At 45.2% G+C, this 25792-nt stretch overlaps 1 protein-coding gene across 1 annotated transcript; it reads left to right on the top strand.

Moving 5' to 3' along the window:
* Nucleotides 1-2207: 2207 nt before the first annotated feature.
* LOC147436378 (uncharacterized) lies at nt 2208-22915 on the top strand. The gene is made up of 6 exons (XM_086489293.1): nt 2208-2797; nt 21238-21290; nt 21400-21437; nt 21520-21811; nt 22187-22626; nt 22729-22915. Exons 1-6 carry the CDS (start codon nt 2305-2307, stop codon nt 22898-22900), a joined length of 1488 nt encoding a protein of 495 aa, XP_086345419.1. The 5' UTR covers nt 2208-2304; the 3' UTR covers nt 22901-22915.
* Nucleotides 22916-25792: the final 2877 nt, after the last annotated feature.

The raw sequence follows: 25792 nt of genomic DNA, 5'->3' as shown, positions 1-25792 counted from the left end.
TTGTCACAAATGGATTGTTGATTGCATGTACGAAATTTTCATTGGAGGAAACACTTTGTAGGGAGAAGTATAAAAATCTTGCATTTTGAATTCAATCTAAAAGTGTTATCTGCAAATGTCAGGATGTGAAGTTTGTTGTAAGAGGCAAAGGATTTATCATGTATTCCCACAAAAACTTGGCGGAGACAAAGCATGCTAGCTGGTTGGCAAGGGAAGGCAATAAAGAGATGTTAAGCTTATATGATGCATGCATGTCCAATCCGATTTGTTACTTCAAAGCATGAAGATGCTTGCTTTTGTGGAGGGCAGATATCATGGGTCTCATCTACAGCTAGTCACACTAAGCAAGGATGAGCTCCCACACCAACAACAATTGTAAAAGAGGTTGAGCAATACATTAGGGGGTCACCTCTCTATCAGTGAGCAGTAGTTGAAGGAGACAATTTTATAGTATCTAAAGTTTAAAAACAAAGGGGTCATGTCAATCGATAGGAAGAAAATGCATAGCACGAGCGTGAGTACGTGACACAAAATGTTCCTAGGAATCACACAGGTACATGTAGCAACAAGTGTATTAAAGGCAATGAATATGATGAGGGACTAGTGGTAGAGGAGACTGAAACACATAAGACAATGTGAGCAATTTGTCGCATCATCCCAAAGGGTAGTAGAGTACAATGCTAAGGATAGTTGGTACACTATCCAGAAAGTGCAATTTTTTTTTCAAGAACATTGGTATAGGGAAAACTGCATCGTCATTTTGGGGGATTAGGACTTGGGATAGTGGAACGAATAAATGCACATGGGAGAGGCTGAAAGGCTCAAATCATGTGGTTTTGCAATGACAATGTGGATCACATGTGGCATATTTGTAACACCATCACACAATGTCCAACGAGAGTAACAACTTTAGACGATGTAGGATGCACAATCAAGAAGAGTGCAATTAAAGAACCAAATAGAGTGCATTATGGACTAGGCATCTCAATTGTAGCCTCAAAGCGAATAGACACAGCAATTTCAATGGAGGCTCTAATTGTGGGGCACACTATTGTTAAGGTTAATATGCATGAAAAAGTTATGGTTGGTACATCTAATTCCCAGGTGCGAGGCAAGGTGTATGAAGTTCACATTGCAAATAATCCAATGTGTACATGTGGGGACTTTACAAATTGCAAGAGATAGAGAGAAAGAGATCGAGAGAGAGAGAGGGGGGGGGGGGGGGGGGAGACCTAGCTGAAGCAATCTATTGGAGCGGACCATTTTTTTTGGTTCTTGGTATAAGTTTTCTGGGACATTGTCTATCCTCTCTCTCTCCACTCTCCCTCTCTCCTTTTTCTTCTCTCTCTCTCTCTCTCTCACACACACACACGCACACGCACACCCCTTCCCTCTCTCTCTCCTTCTCTCTCAATCCCTTTTTGTCTCCTTCTCTCTCTATGTGTGTGTGTGTGTGTGTATGTGTGGAGATGGGTGCCACTCGTCCAGCTCCAGGCAGGAGAGAGAGAGAGAGAGAGAGAGAGAGAGAGAGAGAGAGAGAGAGAGAGAGAGATGAAATGAAATGATATATTAACGTCTTCGAAAGGCCAAAGTGACCTATGAGACGAGAGAGAGAGAGAGAGAGAGAGAGAGAGAGAGAGAGAGAGAGAGAGATGGAAAAAAAGAACAAAAAAATTCACTCCAAAAGTTCTTGGAGTGAGCTTTTTTTGTTAAACAAGAATTTTAAGGAAAAAGAGAAAAAAGGATCGTTCGAAAAGCTTGAAAAAAAAAACTCATTACAAAAGCTCTTGGAACGAGTTTTTTTTGTCAAATAACATTTTTAAAGAGAAAACAAAAAAGAATCTCGCTCCAAGAACTTTTGGAGCGATCTTTTTTTAGTTAAATAATCAAAAAAAGAAAAAGAAAAAAAGCTCACTCCAAAACTCTCTCTCTCTCTCTCTCTCTCTCTCGATCTTCTTCTTCTTCTCTTCTCTCTCTCTCTCTTCTTCTCGGGGGTGTGTGTGTGCGCGCGCTGATAAAAAGAGGAAAATGACATAACCTTTCTATCACCCAAGTGTGGTAAATTGGTTGTGCCATTTCCCTCTTGAATAGCAGGTCTTGAGTTCAACTCCTCGTCGGCTAGATCTGTAAGGTCTCTTGGGATAGTTTCCTACGAATTAAAACTCTCTTCTTCTTCTTCTCTCTCTCTCTCAAAAGTGTGCGCTCACTCTTATCTGTTAGAATCCATTTTTCACGCTGCAGTAGAATGATGCCAGTTCTTTTACTCCTTTGAGCTCTTCTGGCGATGACGGTATTGAATTTGCGATGGAGGTGGCTGCAACAAGCCTTGACGTTCAGTACTTCTCGCCCGGAAACACGCCGTGCTCCGTAGCTGCTCCACTCAAGAGAACGCTTGCAAAGCTCCAGGTTAGCGAGAGGGCCGCCCGCGCGAGCAGGCTTGTGCTTTGCCTTTCTTCTGCAGTATTTCGGCTACAGGAGTCCCTTGATCCTGCGTGCAGGTCTTTCCTGCGGGCTCACGTTGATAATGATGACGATGATGCTACTGAGGAAAGACACAACAATGGCAGCATCAATGAAGATCATGAAATGCATAAAAATGGCAGCAACTTTGGTGATCGAGAAAGAAGTAGCAATGGAGCCATACTCCAGTGTGGTAGTCCTAACGGTGCCCTTTCTTTTGACCCTGACTCAGCAGCCTCTTCAGAGGTAGATGAACGGGAGAGGCTTCGTCGCGAGAGAATTGGTCTAGCCAACAAGGGGAGAACCCCTTGGAATAAGGGCAAACCCCACTCGCCAGGTACTGTTAACTGTTGGTTTCTTTTGGTAGTACAGACATACAGACATGCTCAGAGAACTTTACATTTTCCATGTGTTACATTGCAATGAGGTCGTATATCAAGAAAGAGGAAGACATCAAGAAAATGATTATTTGTTGCATTGCTGGATTTTTAAATTATAAAACAAGTATTATTTTGTATGTCTTAGACTGCTAAGGATGTTCTGTGATCCACATAACATGTACATCTAATCACATGATAGATCTGCTCGCCTACGATATGATGTATACGTTGTAGTACTGTCTTTGTAGGCCATGAAAGAAGTGATAATTTATTAGTACAGCAGCCAAAGATTATGATTGTCTGACTCGTTGATGGAGTGAAATTTGTTGCTCTGTCATCTGGACAATGGAGGCTGGCTGGCTTTTTGTGCCCCGTGGACATGCTAAACCTATTTTTAGAGCCAAAAGTCAGTCTTGTTAGCTGTAGAGATAGATATTGGTCAACTCTTCTGGAAAGAGGGCCTTGTGTGGATCCATTGCTCCCTTCTGAAGATGCCTCCTCTCGGTACCTATGGGTATGGGAGCCACGACACTAAGTGACACAGGATGGGACGTGGAGGCAGTGTGACATAAAAACGCGTTTCATGCAGATGAAACCCCGAAACCCCGAAACCTATGAAACGTTTTGTCGAAACGCATGAAACGGACATGCATTTTTTATGAAACATTTAAAATTGGGGCTTTTTTTCCATTTTTTTGAGGTCTAGCTCCAGTTAACAGATGATTATGGTCCCTAAAACTTATGGTTTGTGACATTGAATTAAGTTTGAACTTTGTTCAATAGAAGTACTTTGCTAAATGAATCAATGATGCATCAGTTATGATTCATGAAACTAGTGGCTGTGTTTTAACTTTCATCAATACTGAACATCTCTTTGATCGTGCTCGCTTGAAGTCGCTTCTAAGCAGTGAGCACGTCCCTCTCTCTCTCTCTCTCTCTCTTGTGGACATTAAAGTCTAGAGTCATGTGTGCTACATTGTATACATATTTATCATATTTTATTAATATATAATTTAATGTCATTTATGAAACCTGTTTCATGTTTTTGACGCTATGAAACGAAACATTTCAAAACCTCGAAACCCCGAAACGATCGAAACCACGAAACGTTTCATGTCACACTGCGTGGGGGCGGGTAAAGGGATCGACGGTGAAGGACGATGGCGGGGATCTCGAGGCGGGCAAGTCCACCCAAAAAATGGCGGCGCCGTTGGGGGGCGGAGGTTTGAACCTAGGACGTCGCCCCTCAACACTTTTTGAAGCATGGGCTAACCACTACGCCCGCCCGCGCACATTTGAAACCAAAGCCGTTTTACACAATGATATAAACGATAAACCTGGACGGCCTAGAAGTAAACCCGGACGGGGCCCTTGGCCGCGTTTAGTTCTTGGCCGGGTTTAGTTTTAATAAGCCATCTACGGCCTAGTACACCTCGACGGTCGCGCGGGGAGTTCCCGTCCATTGATCCCCTCACCCCCCCCTCTTAAATGATCTTTGTCACTTAGTCCTGAGGACCGACCGTTGCCATGATTGGCTTGGGATCTTGGTGAGTGGTTGTGGCCAAGGCTTCTCTCTCATTTTTTTAGTATTTGTCACGTGCACATGGCTCTATGTGCCATGTGGACAAGCTTCATCGACTCCTAGAGCCAATTTTCCAATTTTGGAACCCTCTTGCATAAATGGATTGTACAAGCATTTTGATAGATGTTGCTACACTACGATGGGCATCTCGCACGACGGGCATATAGTTTTAGGTTAGAGGAATCCAACGAACCATTCCTTGTGTCAATCAGATTGTCGGGTGGGTAGATGTGCGACATAGGTTTTTCCCTACCTAGCTAGGCCTTAGTTGATTTATAAGCCCTCAAACTTGCCTATAAAGGGAGTGATTGGCCGAAGTTGTAGATAGCATGTCATGTGACACATCCAACCCTATGTGCCCGTGGACAAGCTACACCACGACAAGGGTTCAGTCAGTCCAATCAGTTCAGATTAGCAGTGATGTGGTACTTTTGTGAGTCTATTCGTAGACCGTGCATGCCAAGTCACTTGGTGTAGATGCATATTCTCTGGTTGCACACAGCATGATCTTCGGTATTCCCATCAGAATCCATCAGATTCCATCAGGGGAAATTTCCAGTGCATTTAGCCTATTTTCTCTATTTTTGGCAATTTTCACTTATTATTTTTAAGTGACTTTCCAACAAAAGTAGGTAGGGCAATTTTGCTAAGAAAATATATAAGCAAACCAAAGTTAGCACTAAGTGGCAGAAGAGGCAACAGGAGCCAAGCTCAGCAGGCAACTTCTCAGCAAAACCTTGGCGGTTTCCCCCTCCAAGCAAGATCCCAAGCCTTTTCGTTTTCCCCAAGCACCAGCCCTAGCGTTTTCTGACACCAGCAAGGCCTAGCGTTTCTTGATCCAGTATCATCGCCAAGAAACCTCCTAGCGTTTTTGCTTCACTATCCATCGCCAACAGAAACCAGCTTTGCCAGCGTTTTTGACTTCAGCTACACTAGCGTTTTTGGATTTCAGCACATGCAGAGCATCAGCGTTTTTCAGCCATGAAACAGTAGCAGATTCAAGCCATGGAGAAGTAGCAGGTTCAGCCGAGAAAGACCTCAGTTTTCAGCCTAAAGAAACCTCAGTTTTCAGCCCTAAACCTGCAGATTTTCAGCGTCAAAGACCCATAGAAAAGAGTGCCCGAATCAGCGTTTTTGACTCTATCGCAGATTTCAGCCCATAGCGTTTTTGGACAGCAGATAAAGATTGCAGATTTCAGCCCTTAGGTCGTTGTCGTCATCACGTCGTCATCGTCGACATAGCATAGACTTGCACCAGTCTCATGCATACCATTTGTACCAGATTGTGCAATCATAAGTAGACCACTCTCGCCGACGAGAGTGGGGCCTTCGGAGGAGGGTTTTACGTATCTGGTGTCGTATCTCTCTTCTCTCTCTATCTCTCAGTCTCATACACTTGCACGCACAGTGTCCATTCACTTTGTTTGTGATCATAGCATTCTCTCATTAAGAACGAAAGGCTCTCCCTTTTGTAAGAACAAAAGGAACCTTGAGCACAGTTCGGAGCACTCATCTTGAGCAAAGCGCAAACATTCATTCCGCTGCACCTAACATTGGTATCAGAGCTTTGGCAGTGTTCTGTATCACTCAAAGAAAGAACCACAAGAATCACAAGAATTTTTTTGCTTGTTGCGGTCGCACGAACCCAAGTTCGCTTAGGCGTGTCGATTCCTAATCTTGTTTTTGAAGAGTGACAGGAATCCCAAGAAAGAAGGGCTTGTCCAGCCTCCCCTTGTGTCTCTTTTCACTCATTGAGAGCGGACCGTGCACTTAGGTGCCGGCCAATCGACGTGAGGTGGGAAAAAGCAACCTTGGTGTGAGCGTAAGGTCGCCAAGGGGTGCGTCCGCGAAAAGAGCAGAACTCGGGTGAATAGAAGATCCTTCTCAAACACGGTTTGCAAGCGAAAGAAAACCTCATGAACCTCAAGACCCGCAAGAACCTCAAGAACTCAAGAATCCCAAGAACCAAGACCCTCAAGAACCCAAGTTCCTCGTGAACTTAAGAACCCAAGACCACAAGAACCCACGACTTCAGAACGGTCATCACTCGAAGCGGCATGGATGCTTCGCTTGGAGGTGATGAGCATGAGAGAGGCGAAGAAGAATTTTCCCCACCAGGAGGTTTTTCTGACCCTACCCCTTCCCCATCTACGCCAAGGATTGCACCAGATCCTATGGAAGCTTGGTGCAAGACAATGATGGATATGATGGTACGACAAGGTAGACAACGAGAAGTGTGGCACGAAGAAAGAATGGCAGCCATAGAGCGTGAGTGCGAGTAAGCATGCTTGGCGGCCACAGAAAGAAACGCAGAATTGGATCGCGAGTCCACAGAAAGACTAGCCGAATTGGCTCGCGAGCGCCAAGAAAGACGGTTAGAGCGTGAAGCGCAGATAGATCAATGCATGCAAGAGTTTGTCCTACTATTCTCTAATGTGCAGGCGCCGATTGAAGAGAATCAAGAGAAGGAGACTCTTTCAGTCTCTTCTTCTCCAAAGCATGACACACAAGATTTGCATGATTATGAGAAGCATGATGAATTGAATGATAATGATTTGCATGATGATTTGAATGACAATGATTTGGATGCCAATGATTTGCATAATGATTTGGATGACAATGACAAGCATGATGATTTGCATGATCAAGATGTGATTTCTCACGAGCATGATGCTTTGCATGATCAAGATGTGATTTCTCACAAGCATGATGAGTTGCATGAAGAAGATGTGATTGTTCACAAGGATGATGTGTTAGTTGATGCTTTTTCTAGCGAAGCTAACCTCGTTGCAGATTCGATCAATCACGAAGGATCGATCTTGGCTCTCGAGCCTAGGTCCAAAGAACCCTCACAGGAAGTATTATGTGTTCGCATGATTGATATGCACGCATTGTTCGAGTGTTTCATTCGTGATCGTTTCCTTTATTTTAGTCAGCATCTTTATGTGATCCCTTTTCCTAGGCATGACATATTGTACGTTGAGCATGTTTCACTCATGAATGAGCATGGATGTATACGGATTGTTCATGAAAACTTGAAAAGTATGCATTCACGGAAGTCACATTCCATATCTCTTCCTTGGCATGACACGTTCGTAGAACGAGCACATGAAAGTATGAGCACCAAGCATGGGCATTTCCGTTGTGAATTGCCACAATTGATTGCTTTAGATCAGAAGAGAAAGATTCGATCTCATTGTTTGCGTGTGTGTGGTGAACGGTTGGGCATTCCGTCTATTGGTTCATCTACATTGCATGCAGAGTCTTTTCGGAAGATGAGATTTTTTCCACTCACTTTACATGGAATAGGTATGTTCATGGTTTTGTGTTGGAAATGGTTTCAGGAATTTTCAGCCATGGCGATTCTTGAAGACGAAAGAAGCATGACTCTAGACGAAGTTGAAGCATCGAAAGAGCCACAAAAGACTTTGTGTTGCTTTCGGCGCGGCCCAAAGAAGCAAGCATTGCAGACCTTTATGAAGTTCAAGTACCGCACGACCCACACATCAGGGTGGGCCACGAAGAGTCCCTTATAGGATTGTAGATGCTATTGGCGATCTCCCTCGACGCCATACAGTTCGGTACCAGTACCTCACTTTGAAAAGCAGCGAATGTCACGTGACACATCCAACCCTATGTGTCCGTGGAGAAGCTACAGCACGACAAGGGTTTAGTCAGTCCAGTCAGTCTAGATCAGAAGTGATCTGGCACTTTTGTGAGTCTATTCGTAGACCGTGCATGCCCAGTCACTTAGTGTAGATGCATATCCTCTGGTTGCGCACAACATGATTGTCAGCATTCCCATAAGAATCCATCAGATTCCATCAGGGGAATTTTCCAGTGCATTTAGCCTATTTTCCCTATTTTTGATAATTTTCACTTATTATTTTTAAGTGACTTTCCAACAAAAGTAGGTAGGGCAATTTTGCTAAGAAAATATATAAGCAAACCAAAGTTAGCACTAAATGGCAGAAGAGGCAATAGGAGCCAAGCTCAGCAGGTAACTTCTCAGCAGAACCTTGGCGGTTTCCCCCTCCAAGCAAGATCCCAAGCCTTGGCGTTTTCCCCAAGCACCAGCCCTAGCGTTTTTTGACATCAGCAAGGCCTAGCGTTTCTTGATCGAGTATCATCGCCAAGAAACCTCTCAGCCTAGCGTTTTTGCTTCACTATCCTTCACTATCCAAGAACCAGCTTTGCTAGCGTTTTTGACTTCAGCTACACTAGTGTTTTTGGATTTCAGCACATGCAGAGCATCAGCGTTTTTCAGCCATGAAACAGTAGCAGATTCAAGCCATGGAGAAGTAGCAGGTTCAGCCCAGAAAGACCTCAGTTTTCAGCCCTAAACCTGCAGATTTTCAGCTTCAAAGACCCACAGAAAAGAGCCCCCGAATCAGCGTTTTTTGACTCTATCGTAGATTTCAGCCCATAGCGTTTTTGGACAGCAGATAAAGATTGCAGATTTCATCCCGTAGGTCGTCGTCGTCATCACTGTCGTCATCGTCGACATAGCCTAGACTTGTACCAGTCTCATGCATACCATTTGTACCAGATTGTGCAATCATAAGTAGACCACTCTCGCCGACGAGAGTGGGGCCTTCGGAGGAGGGTTTTACAACGTCTTTGGTGTCATATCTCTCTTCTCTCTCTATCTCTCAGTCTCATACACTTGCACACACAGTGTCCATTCACTTTGTTTGTGATCATAGCATTCTCTCATTAAGAACGGAAGGCTCTCCCTTTTGTAAGAACAAAAGGAACCTTGAGCACAGTTCGGAGCACTCATCTTGAGCAAAGCGCAAACATTCATTCCGTTGCACCTAACATAGCACCACTTGCAGATCCCAACGTTTTGCAAAGTCCAACGTTTTTGTAGATTTCAGCGAGCACTAGCATTTTGCAGATTTGCGGAATTGAAATGGTGAAGATCTAGGTTTTACACTTCCACAAAATCCTTTTCTTTCTTTCCTTGTGTTAGTGATTCCTTTAAGCTTGAATGATGGTTCCTTTTACTTTTCCCTAAAGAGAGGGAATGAGAAGAGTGCGGTAGAGATGTAATGTGCAGCGGAAGTGAATGATGGTGTATGGCTCAGGATGAGTGATCAGCGGGTGCTCAAGGTTCCTTTTTACTGATAGGAAGGGAGAGCCTTCCTTGACTTAAAGAGAGTGAATGTGCAATGACCAAACACGAGAATGGAATGCAAATTGTGTGTGTGTGAGAGAGAGAGAGAGAGAGAGAGAGAGAGAGAGAGAGAGAGAGAGAGAGAGAGAGAGAGACGACACCAAATGGGGTCCCAAACCCCCCTCCAAGGCCCCCCCCCCCCTCTAGTGCTAGAGGAGTATTTGCTTTAGATTGCACAAAGGTATGGTACATTGCTTCTGGATGCTATGATGCTGATTAGGCTATGTCGACGACAACGGACGACACGGTGCTAAGTCTGAAATCTGAAAATGCTATGGATCTGCAAGTGACGTACCGCCGCGGGGCTGATCTGCAACCTTGGAGACGAGCCGAGTGAATGTAGAACATTGGCTGATCGGTGATGGAACTGCAAAACGCTAGGCTGTTTTATTCAAGAGTGTTCCACAACTAGAAAACCTAATCTAATGGACTCGTCCGGGCATGCAGGTCTTGGGAATGACTCGACTTCAAGTAGACTCACAAAATTGTTGGTACTAACCCTTTTAGGATTCTAGACAATCCTATCTAGGAAGAAGGGGAAAATTGGTTCTGGAAGTGGATGAAGCATGTCCACGTGGCGCATGGCTCTATGTGCCACATGAACATGCTTCATCAACTTCTAGAGCCAATTTTCTAGTTTTGAAACCTTTTGCATACATGGATTGTACAAGCATTTTGAGAGATGTTATTACACTACGGTGGGCATCTGGCATGATGTGCATGTAGTTTTTAGGTTAGAGGAATTCAACGAGCCATTCCCCACGTCGATCAGATTCCCGAATTGGCCGATGTGCGACAGTTTCACCGGGAAACTAACCCCCTGGTCAAACTTATTAATAAATCATTTTTATGATTTATTTGTGGGAATTTGAGAGAGGTTTTACTTGTTAGAGTTTTGGCATCTTAAGTGAACCGCCAAAAGTGATCCCATTATTTGTTTTTGGCTTTTAGGTATTTATTTTACTTATTTGTCAAAGTGGTTAGGGCAATTAACTCAGGTGGGTATATATGTGATTCCTTGCCCCCATTGTACATTACATCAATTATTTATTACCAAGGTTGATTCGTTCAGGAGACTCTCTCTCTCTCTCTCTCTCTCTCTCTCTCTCTCTCTCCTCTCTCTTGCTTTCTCCCTTCATCTCTACTCTTCCGCATCGTCGACTTGTTAGATTTACACCTTTGTTGCTTCACACAGGTCTAGGGCACTTCCTTGTATGGCTAGTGTTTTCGAGCTGGCCACCCATAGTCTAGGTTGTACCTTGTCCGGCCGCCCGAGTGTGAGGCCGGCCGCCCACTTGAGCTGGGCGCCCACCTTGGGCCCTCCTATATATGGGCCAGGGGGGTACCCATTTCATATAGACTAACATTGTACAGACAGGGTCTTCTGTTCTGGTAGTTAGTGGGGGACTGATCGCCCCCTCTTCCCTACACCAACGTTTTCTCTCTCTCTCTCTCTCTCTCTCTCTCTCTCTCTCTCTCTCTCACGCTTCCCCACACGCGTGCACACATGGTATCAGCAGCGAGTTTTCCATGGTCTTGAGACTCGGCGCATCATCATCAGCATGAGGTTCTTCCCCCAAGAGGACAGTCAGCCAGCGATCTTTGCAAGAGGGGGTGACACCATCACTTGGACAGTGTTTCTCGTGTTGGAATGCTCTGCCACCTGCGTTTTTGCAAGCACCTATCAGATCTGCTTTTTTCTCCACTAGCGCTAGGGTTTGGGACCCTTTTCCTCACCGGAAAACCCCCTCTTCCATTTGCGTTTTCTGCTGCCCCTACCGTTTTTGGGGAGCTGCGTTTTTTGGACAGCAGGCAGCGTTTTCTCAGCTTGGGGAGCAGCGTTAGCCTTGGCCCATCTTGGATCTTGCCTTTCTACCTGACTTGGCATCCGGTGCCTTGCCGGCCCTAATCCTCTTCATTTTCATCAGATTACAACAATTATACCCTGCTGTTTTTCTCTGCTTTCAGCCCACGTGGGGTTGTCACGTTGATTCCCCACCCTCCCAGACCCTCTGCATTGCTCCGAACCATGCCGGGAGCGTACGAGCACGCTGAAAATCGCTGGACAGCAGCGTTTTCATCACCTCACAGTTGCGTTTTTGGGTGGACAGCAGCCTCTTGGCTTGTGTTTTTTACAGAGGATGAAGTTACCTCCTGCGAGGACACCATCCGATGGTGGTCCGTATGGTCTCTCAGTGACTGTTGTAGTATACGGTAGCTTCGACATCAATTTGATCATCTACGGGCGTACGATCCTTGGGAGATCCATTCATTCCAACCATCATTCGGCGGTTGCGAACTCGAGAGGGGGTGGTGACTTGTGGTTTGCTATGGACACACCTATGCACTCATCAGAGGAGTTCACACGAGATATGGCCATGCACATGGCATATGGGATTCCGACATTCCCAGACCATCTTGGGTGGACAGACACTTACCACTTGACCTCGACACGTCAGATCACTTGCTTACACAAGAGCATTGTCACGTGACACATCCAGCCCTATGTGTCCGTGGACAAGCTACAGCATGATCAGGGTTCAATCAGTCCAGTCAGTCTAGATTAGAAGTGATCTGGCACTTTTGTGAGTCTATTCGTAGACCGTGCATGGCCAGTCACTTAGCATAGATGCATATCCTCTGGTTGCACACAGCATGATCATCAGTATTCCCATCAGAATCCATCAGATTCCATCAAGGGAATTTTCCAGTGCATTTAGCCTGTTTTCCCTATTTTTGACATTTTTCACTTATTAATTTAAGTGACTTTCCAACAAAAGTAGGTAGGGCAATTTTGCTAAGAAAATATATAAGCAAACCAAAGCTAGCATTCTTGGACAGATGAGCAAGGAGCACAACAGGCCCCCGGGCAACAGGTACTCCCCTCTCTCAGCAAGAACCCCGCAGCACCCTCAACCTTGGCATTTCCCATCCCCTAAGCCTAGCGTTTTTGGTCATTGCCCACACCACCCCCAAGCTGGCGTTTTCAGCCTTGCAACCATCGCCAACAGTCCCAGATGCCTAGCGTTTTGACTAACGCTACCAAGATCTGTCAACGTTTTCATTTTCAGCCTTCGGTGAAGCCATTGTACCAGCGTTTTCAGCATTCATGAACAGCAGCAAATTCAGCCCTAGACATTGCAGAAGATCGTCATTTTTCAGCCTCTCAAAACGCAGCCAAAACCAGCGTTTTCAGCAGTCCCAAACAGTCCCAGATTTTCAGCCATAGAGTTTTTATGGACAGCAGTTAGAAGATCACAGATTTCAGCCCTTAAGTCGACATCATCGTCCCCGTCGTCGTCACCGACCTAGTCACAAGTTGCATCAGTTCCATGCATCATCATTGTACCACTTTGTGCAATCAATAGTAGACCACTCTCGCCGACGAGAGTGGGGTCTTCGGAGGAGGGTTTTACAACGTCTCTGGTGTCGTATCTCTCTTCTCTCTATCTCTCAGTCTCATACACTTGCACGCACAGTGTTCTGCTCTTTTCCGCGGGCGTACCCCTTGGCCGCCTTGCGCTCACACCAAGGTTGCTTTTTTCCACCTCACGTCGATTGGCCGGCCGCTAAGTGCACGGTTCGCTCTCAATGAGTGAAAAAAGGCACAAGGGGAGGTTGGACAAGCCCTTCTTTCTTGGGTTTCGTGTCACTCTTCAAAAACACGATCAGGAATCGACACGCCCAAGTGGACTTGGGTTATGTGCGACCGCAAAAAGCAAAAAAAAATATTTATGTGGTTCTTGTGGTTCTTTCCTCGAGTGATACAGAACACTGCCAAAGCTCTGATACCATTGTAAGGTGCAGAGGAATGAATGTTGAACTTTGCTCAAGACGAGTGCTCCGAACTGTGCTCAAGGTTCCTTTTTACTTAGGGAAAGGAGAGCCTTCCGTTCTTTAATGAGAGAGTGCAAGTAATCACAAACAAGTGGATGAACACTGTGAATGAAGGTGCTGAGACTGAGAGATAGAGAGAGAAGAGCCGACACCGGAAAGTTGTAAAACCCTCCTCCAAGGGCCCTCTCTCGATGGCGAGAGGTCTACGCTATTGATTGCACAAATCTGGTACAAGTGTAGATGCGAAGCTAAGTGATGCTATTGCGGGAAATTGAATGCTTCGAAGACGATGGTGACGATAATGACGATCTCTATCTGCTGCTGTGGCCTTGAAGGCTGCAAACGCTCGACTCCTTGCTATTTCCAAAAACGCTAATTGGCTGTTGACAGGAAACGCTGATTGGCTGATTGTAATTGCTTGGGAAAAACGCTGATCGTGCTGTCGTTTTGTTCGCTGAATTACTGCTGAAAACGCTGGTCTGGTGGTGCTGAAGCACTGCTGCAAAAACGCTGCTAATGGGGCTGAAATCGCTGGGACAGCAGCCTGAAAACCGTTGGCTATGTTGCTGGGAAACGCCAGGTGGATGGGGTTGGTTCTTGCTTGAGAGGGGGAGAGAGTAGCCTGCTGCAAGTGAATTGCCTATTGCCCTTTCTCCTCTTCTGCCAGATAAGCCTAGCGCTAGGTTTGCTTATATATTACTTTAGCAAAATTGCCCTACCCAGTTCTCAACAAAAGTCACTTCAAATAATAAGTGAAAAATGTCAAAAATAGGGAAAATAGGTTCTGTGTGCTAGAAAATTCCCCCGATGGATTTTGATGGTAATGCCGATGATCATGCTGTGTGCAACCAGAGGATATGCATCTACTCTAAGTGTCTAGGCATGCACGGTCTGCGAACAGACTCACAAAAGTGCCAGAACACTTCCTATTCTAGACTGATTTGACTGAACTGAACCGAACCCTGGTCATGTTGTAGCTTGTCCACGGACACATAGGGTTGGATATGTCACGTGACACGCATGACTCATCAACTCTTGAATGGAAGTTGACTTTTGTTCTAAGCAGTGATCTCGTATCTCTGTAGGAAGACCCAAGGTAAACCGCTCAATCTGTTCCTTGAACGAGATCTTCTTAAATGAAGAGGCGGGTAGAAAAGAGCTCCAGAATCTCTCGCAATAAGCGTCCACTGTATCCTTCTTGGTCATCCGAAGATGGTTCCAAGCAGTTTGTATGTCGCGTTCATACTCTCGAGTCAGCCAAGAAGAAATAAAAAGCCTTTTGAATTTCAGCCATTTAACTGGCGCTGTCTTGTTTAATAGAAGCGTGGACCACCAAGTTCGAGCATTCCCCTTGAAGTAAGAGGCAGCTCTCCGAATCTTGGAGTGCTCTGAGTAAGGCCCTCCAGAGAAAGCTATGTCAAACTGCTGTATAAAAGACAAAGCCTTCGAAGCATCTCTATAACCAGAAAACGTGTCAAATTTTATTGACTGTCCACCTTCCTTAAACTCTCGGAGTTTCTTGCTTTTATCTTCCAGGAAGTCATACTGGTTGGCTTTATAAAAATTCTTCTTTTTTGCACAAAAGCTGCTGTGTCAGAGTCCCTATCTGAAGACGAGTCCTCTGTAGAACTGTCAACCACGGGGCGAGATTTAGGCTTCTTTGCCTTTTTCTTGCCCTTTCCGAAGCTTTGCTTTTTGCTTCGCTTTTTGCCTTTTTTGTCTTCTTCGCTCGAGTCAGAGGAGCTAGAAGAACTCTCAGAAGAAGAAGAAGAAGAACTGGGTACTCCTTCAAATCGAACACACTTCTTTTACTTTCTTGTCGATTCAAAAGTAGACTGATGACCCAAATAACCCAGGAAGTCAGCGCCTTTCTTCTGCTTTTTGTCGTGCTTTTTAGCTTTGTTCTGCGCGTCAAAAAGCTGAGCAATTCGTGCATCAACCACCTCTTCTAATTCTTGCTCTGTGTACATCCTGGGAGTAGGAGGTTTCTTGAGAGCCGGTTTGAGGGGTGGTTCTGTGTTCTGCTGCCACTGTGAGTGCACCTCATCGAAAGAGGTATGGCTCATATATTTTGCAAATTTTGGGTCTTTCGCAAAATTAAGCATCATCTTTGTTGCATTGCCGATCAATCGTCGACGCTCCATCTCTTCGAGCTCCGCCTGAGTAGGCCGTACTCCTTGCATGAATCCAAGGGCTCCTCGTGTGAATCTAAGGGATGCTAAAAGCAGAGCCCCAAAAGCTGGTAAAAAGCTTTTAAAAATAAAGCAAAAGAGCTCTCTCTCTCTCTCTCTCTCTCCCCCCCCCCCCCCCCCCCCCCCCCCCCCCCCCCCCAATTGCGTAGCTTGCTAAAAGTAAAAGCCCACGCAAAATCTGCCCTGCTTTTTGCTGCCGTAAATCTCGCCGCAAATTCTAGGATCCACGTCAGCAGTCCGTATGGCAGTGCCACGTCAGCATCAACGGAAAATCCTGCAAGAGTGTGTGTGCGTGTGCGTGTGCTGGGCAGCCAACAATCACCAACTGGGCAGCCACGTCACCAGTTTGTGACATCCTATATAAGCAACTCCTTGCCTCCATTGTATACACATTTAGTTATTCATTGCCAAGGTTGATTGGTTCCGGAGACTCTCTCTCTCTCTCTCTCTCTCTCTCTCTCTCTCTCTCTCTCTCTCTCTCTCTCTCTCTCTCTCCCCCCCCCCCCTTGGTCTCTACGCTTTCGCATCGTCGACTTTGACAGACTCAACATGAAAGAAAAGAATATAGGGCGTCGGACAATGCAATGGGCGGTTGGACAATGCAGTCATACTAGCCGTATATGTATGCCCTAGACTTGAGTGAAGCAGTAGAGTGGTGAAAATGTAACAATCCCTCTCAGCACCTGATGCTGAACAAAACGTATGAAGCCGAAGATATGAGGCAAAAAATGAAGATGTCTGCTGCAATGTCCACTAAAGGATACTCCATGAGTGTAGCAGCAGTTTGGGGTGTTTCAACCTCTGAGAGATCTCCATGGTGAAATGCCGAGCAGTGTAGCAAGCTGTTGTTCTCCGTCGATATAGGGTGAAGATACTGCGTGAAGGTCTCGAACTGAGTGTGAAAACCAACTCCTTGTCGTGAAAGAAGTGCCAATAGACCTGCATGTGTCCTGCCTAATAGGATCTGTGGTGTCTGTAGTCAAACCGCGTGGAGAAAATGGGGAAACCAGGAACCGTCATGAGAATGCCAGAAGCCTGTCAATGCATGAACCTGCAACCAAGTGTGGCCAGGTGGCTAAGCTGTGTAAAACTCCAGGAAGGCCAGATGTAGCAATCTGCGCCGTAAACGTCCTCCAAAACAAGGAAAGCCAGACTAAATAGTCTTCACTGTAGAAGCTACCGTAAGCTGTAACAGTCACCGACTAACCTCACGGACCACCACCGGATGGTATCCTGTCAGTAGGTAGGGTAATCCAAGATGAGGGGAAAGCCAAAATTGACAGTCTGCGCTGTGAAGGGCCTCTGAGAAGAGGTTTGGTTAGACCAAGCTGTCTGCACCGTAATCATCCTGTAGAGACGCCAGACTGAGCAGTCTGCGTTGTGAATAATCTCTGAGAAGAGGAAAGGCCAGACCAATCTGTTTGCGCTGTATTGCCTGTATCTCTTGCCCCCAATCCTCTGGTGTCAACCAAAACAGAATCCGTGCTAACAATGCCACCAAACCGCATGTCGGTGTGGCTCTCAATGTGAATGAGCTGGGAGTGGCCTACTGCCCAGGTCGGGGGATAAGTCTGCTGTAGTCACGGAGGGTGAGTGTAAGCAACTCTGAAGGTAGCAATCCAAATGATCAGGAGTGTAGAAGAGCAACCGGAGTACCATCCAAGCCTAGCTCCGGTCGACTCCGGGTGTAGTCGCGTAATAATGCCTGATCTCCCGCATCTTGCGGGTAAACTCTCCAAGAGAGTCGAAAGCAGTGAAGTCCCACTCCAGTCTGTAGATCCAAGCAATGAACATGTTCAAGAAGAGATCCAACATCCTCTCCCTAAGTCCATGTAGATGCTCCTGTGTAATCAAGTGATCTGACCGTGTCGAGGGCAAGTGGTAAGTGTCCGTCCACCTAATATGGTGGTATCCTCTCTGGGAATGTCGGAATCCCATATGCCACGAGCATGGCCATATGTCGTGTGAACTCCTCTGATGAGTGCATAGGCGTGTCCATAGCAAACCACGAGTCACCACCCCCTCTGGAGTGCGCAACCGCCGAATGATGGCTGGAATGAATGGATCTCCCAAGGATCGTACGCCTGTGTATGATCAAGCCAATGTAAAAGGTACCGTATGCTGAAGCAGTTACCAAGAGACCGCACGGCCTGCCACTAGGGGGTGTCCTGTCAGGAGGTAGCCTCATCCTTTGTGAAAAACACAAGCCAAGAGGCTGCTGTCCACCCAAAAACGCAATTGCGAGGTGATGAAAACGCTGCTGTCCAGCTGAATTTTCAGCGTGCTCGTACGCTCCTAGCATGATTCGGAGCGGTGCAAAGGGTCTAGAGAGGGTGGAGAATCTAAGTCACAACCCCTAGTGGGCTGGAAACAGAGAAAACAGCATTGGGGAATGGCTATATTCTGATGGAAATGAAGAGGATTTGTAGCCGGCAAGGCACCGGATGCCAAGCTGGGTAGGAAGGCAAGGTCCATGGTGGGCCAAAGGTAGCGCTGTCCCCCTCTTCCAAAAACGTTTCTGTATCTGCCCAAAAAACGCATGTGGAGGCAGAAAACGCAGGTGGTAGAGAGGGTTTTCCGGCGACAAAAATGCCTGAAAAGGCTGGCGCTGGCTGCCATATTTGATGATCGCCATGGGAAAGCAAAAACGCAGGTTGAGAAGGAAATCTCCGCGACGAAAACACAGCATGTCCCGTCGCTTGCCTGATTGATGCAAAACGCTGGCTGATCTTCTTCTTGGGAGGGAGAACCTGTGCGGGTTAAGCACCCAGACCATGGAAAACCTGAGCTCTGATACCATGCGAGAGTGCACGTGTGCAGAAGAGAGAGAGAGAGAGAGAGAGAGAGAGAGAGAGAGAGAGAGAGAGAGAGAGAGAGAGAGAGAGAGAGAGAGAGAGAGAGTAGACAACATAAAACGCTAGGTGTGGAAGAGGGGGCAATCAACCCCCCATGACTATCAAAACAAGAAGACCTGTACAATGATCAGATGTGTGCAACTGTGGGTACCCCTTGGCCCCATATATAGGTGCCCAAGGGGAGGTAGGGCAATGCAGAGAAAATCCGCACGACCCAGCATGAAAAAAAAGAATATAGGGCGCCCATACAAGGTGGGCGGCCGGACAATGCACTGGGTGGCCAGCCCGGAGACATACTAGCCATACATGTATGCCCTAGACCTGAGTGAAGCAGCAGAGTGGTGTAAATCTAACACTGTCCCACTTTTATTGGGCTGAAAATGACCTACTCTAGCCCAATTTCGGCAGCATAATTGCAGTAGGAGGTTTCATAGACAAAATCCCCATGACATAGGTGACTTTCCTGGCGCATTGGAGCACTTTCCTAAACCTGGCGAGAAATTACAGCACGCCGAATTCTCTGTTTTCAGCCTCGAAAATGGACCAGAACACCTATATGGAGATCCCCTGGGGCTATTAGGGATCAAAAAGGGTCAAGACCCTAAACTTGCAAAGAATACACAGCAGACTACAATTTCCTGTTTCGGGCTCTGGTTTGGCAGACTGTGATTTCCTGTTTCTGGCTTTGTTTCGCGTGCCGGTCGCATCCGTAGCAAGCCATCGAGCTTCTGCACTTGTAGGGCTACTTGCCCTTTGATTTGGATGAGATTTCTCGCGTGAAATCTCTCCAAATCAACCTATACCTGCGGGGGATTAGCAATTAGCTAATTCAATACCCGGACAAGAGGCTCTTGCCTCGGCAATGGTGCGTGAACCCACACATTTGTACATACAAATGAGTAGCCCTAGAGTTGGGGATCACGTTTCTATATTCAAAAGGAGAGAGGTGTGCACGAGAGGGGAATCATGGTGTTACATAAGACAAGGGAGAAGGCAAGCTTTCTATTAAAGCTGTGAAACCTGCACCCACTCTCTCATATGCACACTGTAGGCACTTAATGAGCAAGAAGGCAGCCCTCAGCAGCCCCAAAACGTATTGGGCACCCCCTCTCATAGATGTGTCTGGCAGATTTGATGTGGAGCTGCCAAGTGTCCCATTTGCTCTTTTCAGCTAATTTCTTAGTACCCACCACTTATAAAGTGTCCCGTGGGGCTTAAATGACTTTGAACCGAGCATAGCCAACCTTTTACTCCTCAGATTTTAGTTCCGATTAGCCCCAGACCAACTCGTGGCGACCTGTCCTTCACTGCTGCGGGTGAAACTCTCCGCCGTTTCACACTGGCCATTTGTGATTTCAAAAGAGGGTTCCAAAAATAAAGGGAAAGAAACCAACAACTAAGGTTAGTGGTTGTCACAGCCTCGTGATAGAAACTGCTAAGAGTAGGGAAACTGATGGCTTTGGCGATGATGATGGCAAAAACGCTAAGGATGCTGATGGTACTGGTGGGAAAAACGCCAAGGAGTAAAATCGCGAAGGAATGCTTGTGCTGTGGGTACTTGTACTGTAGGTACTTGGAATATGAGTGGAGAGGTGACCCCCAGGGTCAACTATGTAAGGAATTTAAGCTGGGTCCAGCATTCTGATTTGGCATCCCACGATTTCTATAATGCCGGCTAAATGTCGCTTATTAATAAGTTGAGGAACTCTTAATAAGAGGTGCTTTGTATGCGGTAACTACCTAGGCTGGATACTAATAATACTGTATGGGAACTCCTTAGTGTCTACACCTAGCAGACACTGGCTGTGCTCATGTGCAATCAGAGGTTATGCAACTACTCTAAAGTGCCTGGTCATGCACATCCTATGTACAGGCTCACAAGGGTGCTAGAACACTTCCTAGGCTGTCCTAAACCCTAGAAGTAGGGCCCACAAATTCCACCACAATTCCCACCATAAAACCTGCCACAATTTGCCGGTGCCTGCTCACAGATTCTGGTCCAGCTTTACTCGGGCGCTTACAAGCTAACTCATGTAGTAGTGATCACTTCACACTGTACATCAGAGCTGAGGAGGCATGTATGAGTGTAGATGACTTTGCAAGTTTCATGCTGGGAGCTTTTTGGAGCGAGTTACTTAAAGTGTTGACTTTTGGGGCTTTTGAGGAGCCAGTTTTAAAAGCAGTGAGCTTTTGGGGCGCTAGGAAAACTAATGAGGCCAAGGGCCTATAAATATGTAGCCAGAGGGAGCATTGTGGAGTGGGCTCTCTCCTGTAGTTGTATACAGAGAACTCAGAAGCAGTGCATCAGAGTGGGGAATTTCAACGGTTTCTCGTCTCAATGCTCAGCTATCTCTTTCAGTTTGATTTGACTTCAAGTATTGCTGTTTTCAGTCTGTTTGTGCTGCTGTTGCTCTGTTTTAATGCATTGTTAGGTGACTTGCTGGGTACACTTTGCAAAGTGGCATTTGCTGGGAGTATCAGCATTTTGCAGCCCAGTCAAGGGAAGACAACCCCCCCCCCCCCGGGCGCAAAAAAAGAGAAAAAGGAAAAAAAAGAATGTAAATGCTAATCTTTTATAATAAACTTGACATATAACTAGAGGGGGCCTTCACATCAGGGCAATCAACTTGATGTATGCATTGACATGCGCTAAAGCTTTTACAAAGCCTCTTGCACAGGAAGTTTTGCAAAGTTTCAAACTTCTTTACGAACCTGCTTAGACAATAACAGGTTTTTGGTGTTTGATATCCAGAAACAATTGCAATAATGAAAGAGCGTAATAAGATTATAATGCAAGATCCGAAGGTAATGAGAAGCTTCTATTTTCAACGTGTCTTTTCTTTTATTTACTCAATTTAGAGTGTAGCCAGCTTCACATTTTTTTAAAAGTAAAGAGTTTCACACATGCTTACAGATACGGGAGAAACTCCGGCAATATTCTCGCCCTCAGAGGTAAGAATTACATTTTTTGTGTGCAAAAATCTATTTAAGAGTGTTGCTTAATGCCTCATGATCTGCTATGTACATTATGCAGTCAGGAGACCAGAGAGAAAATTCGGATATTTATGAAATCTAGAATGGAGTTTGAACGAAGACAGTTGACTATTGTTCAAGAATGGAAAGACTCTGTAGCAAGCATGGCAAGGAGAGGAATTACAGGAGATGATGAGCTCGAGTGGGATAGTTATCAGGTTTTGAAAAAGGAACTCCAGAGAGAATATCATGCAGCCAAGAAGGAAAAAGGGAAAACGCATGGCACTAAATCTCTAGAATTGGAGCATAGACTGAGAATATCGGAATCTGTTAGAGCTAAATGGGCTGATCCTGTAAGACTGCTATTTTTTGTTTATTTTTAGTTGTGCAATCTAGATCATTTAACATTTTACAATTCGTTACCTTATACGAGAGACTATTTCATCAAAGCTCACGTTTGATTTAGGTACAAAGCTGTTTTGGCATTTGTGAAACTGGAAAGTTGAATCCTTTGTTGATATAATGCCAAAATGATTTCCCTGCAGGCTAACAATGTGAATTGTGCTACTAGTGTGTAACATAATGAATACATATTTTAGCATTTCCTGTTTACTATTACTGTCATTGAGTCCTGTCAGATATTGTTTTTGACAGTATGTATAGGACATATTTGGTTCCATTTATCTGGTGAAGGGCTCTTATTTTGGCAAGTTGTTTTTGGTTGGCAGGAATATCGCAATCGAGTGGTTCAAAGAATTCAGATGACAAGGAAGAAGGGATCAAGGATATTCAAGGGCAAGATTATGGATAAAGAGTTTGACGTCATTTTGAATTCTGTCACTGGTCCTTTAGCTGGTTCTCCAAAAAGTTTGGCATCTCTGGACCCCAAAGTTGGAACTTACAATGATCCTCTGTCTGAAGAGAAGTTGAAAAAAATTAGAAGGCTTCGTGAGCGCAATACTACAAGGAAAGAATCGGAGCTGGAGACGGAACTGATTGGTTTTCACTCTGCAGACTTTAAGGTCACTTCCTCTGAGGAGAAGAAAGAAAAGACGATGGATGTGAAGGCTCGAAAGCCTCAATTTGATGGCCCTATGCTAGGCTCCCCTCAAGTAGAGGACATGGCTGCATTACAGCAAGCTCAACGTGAGGCAGCAGAGAGAGCTAGGTATGCATACCACTTATGAAGGATATGCTGGTAAAGCTTTATCTTGTGCGTTTGTGGTTTCCTCAGTGCAATGCCTAATGTAAGAATTGTTCTACCTTGCAGGATCCTGCTGGCTGAAGCAGAGCGGGCAGCCGTTCTTGCGGTGCAGGCCCTAGACGCTGCAGGAGGCCATGATGAGTGTCTGAGTGATTCCCTCTTGGAGGCATGGACTCTGTTGGATGAAGCAAACAAGTCCATCTCAAACACAAAAGTCGACAAATTGTCGACAAATTGATGTAGAGTGGGCGCATTCCTAGAAACGTATTGACTGCTCGGCAAGGTCCTTCATGTGGCTAGTTATATCTAGTTTTTCCAGTTTTCCGTTTGATGCCTTCAGGCCTGCTATGTAAGCAGTGATGTACTTGCCCTCAGAATAGGCACCATTTGGGCGTTACAAGTAATAGAATCAGCCTCTTTTTCTTGGGGGGGAAAAAGGTCCTTCCTGTGGCGTTAAGGCAGGTCTTTGATGCACCGAAGCTCTTCTCCGGCATAAATTATGTTGGGTGTGGAAGACTTGATGAAGGAAGAAGATTGTAATATAAATCCAGTCTCAAGGAAGTGGCACAACTGGCAACACATGTGGGGGTGCTCTCTTGTTGTTTAGGCTGGAGCGAAACTCACTTCGTCTATGCTGGAGCTGCATACGTTGTAAGGGCCTCAGCTAGATTCATGCCATCATCATGTACACCAATCATGTCCTGAAGGGTTGTAGCCTGTTAACTATGTGATCATAACTCTTGAACATTATTCCACGAGGTGCTGTATCATTCAGATGAACATCCCCTCAAAAGTTGAATTGATTCCTTTAGTTTCTAGTTGCACCTTTGCTCGCTTGCGCTGTGGATGCATGCGCATGCAAATCATTGTGATTTTAGGTTTATGATTGCTTTGACACAAAGAAACTACATCCAACGGAAGTCGGTTGGGTGTTATTTCTAAATAATTACTGCCCAGCTATTGGATTATCATTTACGGTCCCGTCATGGATTCTATCTACTGAAATCCTCTCTGATATGTTTTGGGCAAAATTTTGAACTAAGTCAGCGCTATCTTGTTTTGCAGCCTGCTATTGAGCAGACAAGGTTCTTCTTCCCCTTTGGAACGTGATGCAACAATAACCTTGTGTGTGGTCGAACTCGGCTTCAGAGGCTATGGCTATTGGTCTCTTGCACACCCGTACACCTTTCTCCCTTCATTACTGTAAATCCAAAACCCTCAACCTCTCACACTCACCCTGCTCACCGAGTCTATGTGCTTTGCTTGCAATATCAAGGGATTGTATTATACTCAGGATGGTACATGTAGTTGTCTTCCATGATCACTTCTGCTGGTTTCCTTTTGCGCCTACCAGTTTTCTAATCCCATAACCATGAAGCAGGTTCCCTCTAGCAGAGAGTTCCATTGTTGGCTTCGTTCAATATTCTTGTGAGTCATGTACTTTAGAGGATGATGCAGTGTAGCTCATTGTGTGACCTAGCATGTTTTGTTTCCAATGGAAAAGGCATATCATTCTCTCTCCATTAGAAAATTATCCTTTTCAACCGTTGTATATATGGCTCATTGTGCTCATGCCTTGTCGGTCTTGAAGCCAAAAAAACATGCCCTCATAACCTTGTCTAGGAGTTCCTACATGGTGCACAACACTGGTTGCATAGGTTGGACATATAAAACAATTTGGATAGGCTTCACCTTGGATCGCGTGCATGACATACCATCGTGACCTAGTCTGCTACACGTATAGTATGATCAAATTGCACCTGAGTGCCATAGGCCACCCCAACCTTTTCTCCTCATGTAGATCAACATTCAAGACAACTTCTGTTGTAGACGTCTTAAACACAAAACCTTCCTTCATATTTGTCCTTGGCTTGGAAATCTATTGTCGTGAAAGAATATGTCTAATATCTATTTGAAATGTGTGTTTCATAGGACAGTTGTGCAAGGCATAAACCAAACTCAAAAACCGAAAAATATTGCACAAATAATCATTTCCAGCCTGATGGTCGAATAAAAAGAGTCAAATATTAGAGAATACGTTTTGCTCTTATGTAAACAAGAAACAATCTATCTAAAGGATTATCTATCACATTTGGAGTTTCTTACCATAGCTCCAAACATTCATATATAAGCTTCACACCATTCATATTGATGAGTGATTTTGAGCTTAGATCTCTTATGGCCAGAGGGCGGGAGGAGGAGAATATCCAATCTGCCAAAGACTTTTTTTGAAGGCATAGATGAAGTGTTGAAGGTAGCAAGAGATAGAATCCATAGTGTACAAGATCATGCCCATATGTATACTAATAAAGAATGTAGACCTGTCACCTATGCAGAAGGGGAGTTTGTCTTCTTGAAGGTTCTTGCGCCATTAAAGATTGTGGCCATAGCTAACAAACTTGAGTTTCGAGAGAGCTATCAACAAGCGTATCCAATGTTTCATGCTAGCAGGTTGAAGGAGTCTCTTCACCCACATGAAAATGTAATTTCTAAAAATGGTATTTGTGGTATAACAATTCCTAAATCCAAGAATCTATTCACATTCATGTAAAACTACGGGTGACTCTACAAGAATCTATTCACATTCATGTAAAACTACCCGTAGATTCTTGTAGAGTCACCCGTAGTTTTACATGAATGTGAATAGTCTCTTCACCCACATGAAAATGTAATTTTTAAAAATGGTTGGTATTTGTGGTATAACAATTCCTAAATCCAAGAATTGTTATACCACAAATACCATTTTTACTTGGTGAGCCTCGGGTCCTTTTCTCAAATAGGGCCATCGTATTGAGCCACTTGGTTTAATCCTGAGCATTGACTCCGGATCAGTGGACCTCGACCTCGTTCGAAGACCAAAAAAAGTGTTGCGATCTCGCGTTGCGACTCGCTCAGAAAAGCATAACCAAAAGAAAAGAAAAGAAAAAAGAAAAGAGAAGAGCGCTGGCAGGTTTTCGCCAAGGCAGTAGGTAGATAAGAAGGCGATGATGTTGGCTTTGGGCAGGAAAAAGCACTGACGAACTGGGGTACTGGCTGAAATCGGGGGCTCTGTCTGAGGTGGAAAGACGGAGGATGAGAAAAATTGACGGGGGAGAAGCCTACAAGCGGTGTGGATAGAGGAGTTGATCAG

Source organism: Adiantum capillus-veneris, chromosome 18 (genome assembly GCF_014529385.1).
Source record: "Adiantum capillus-veneris isolate H3 chromosome 18, ASM1452938v2, whole genome shotgun sequence".
NCBI lineage: Eukaryota > Viridiplantae > Streptophyta > Polypodiopsida > Polypodiales > Pteridaceae > Adiantum > Adiantum capillus-veneris.
The sequence above is the reverse complement of the archived record's forward strand: the minus strand, read 5'-3'. Positions and strand labels throughout refer to the sequence as shown.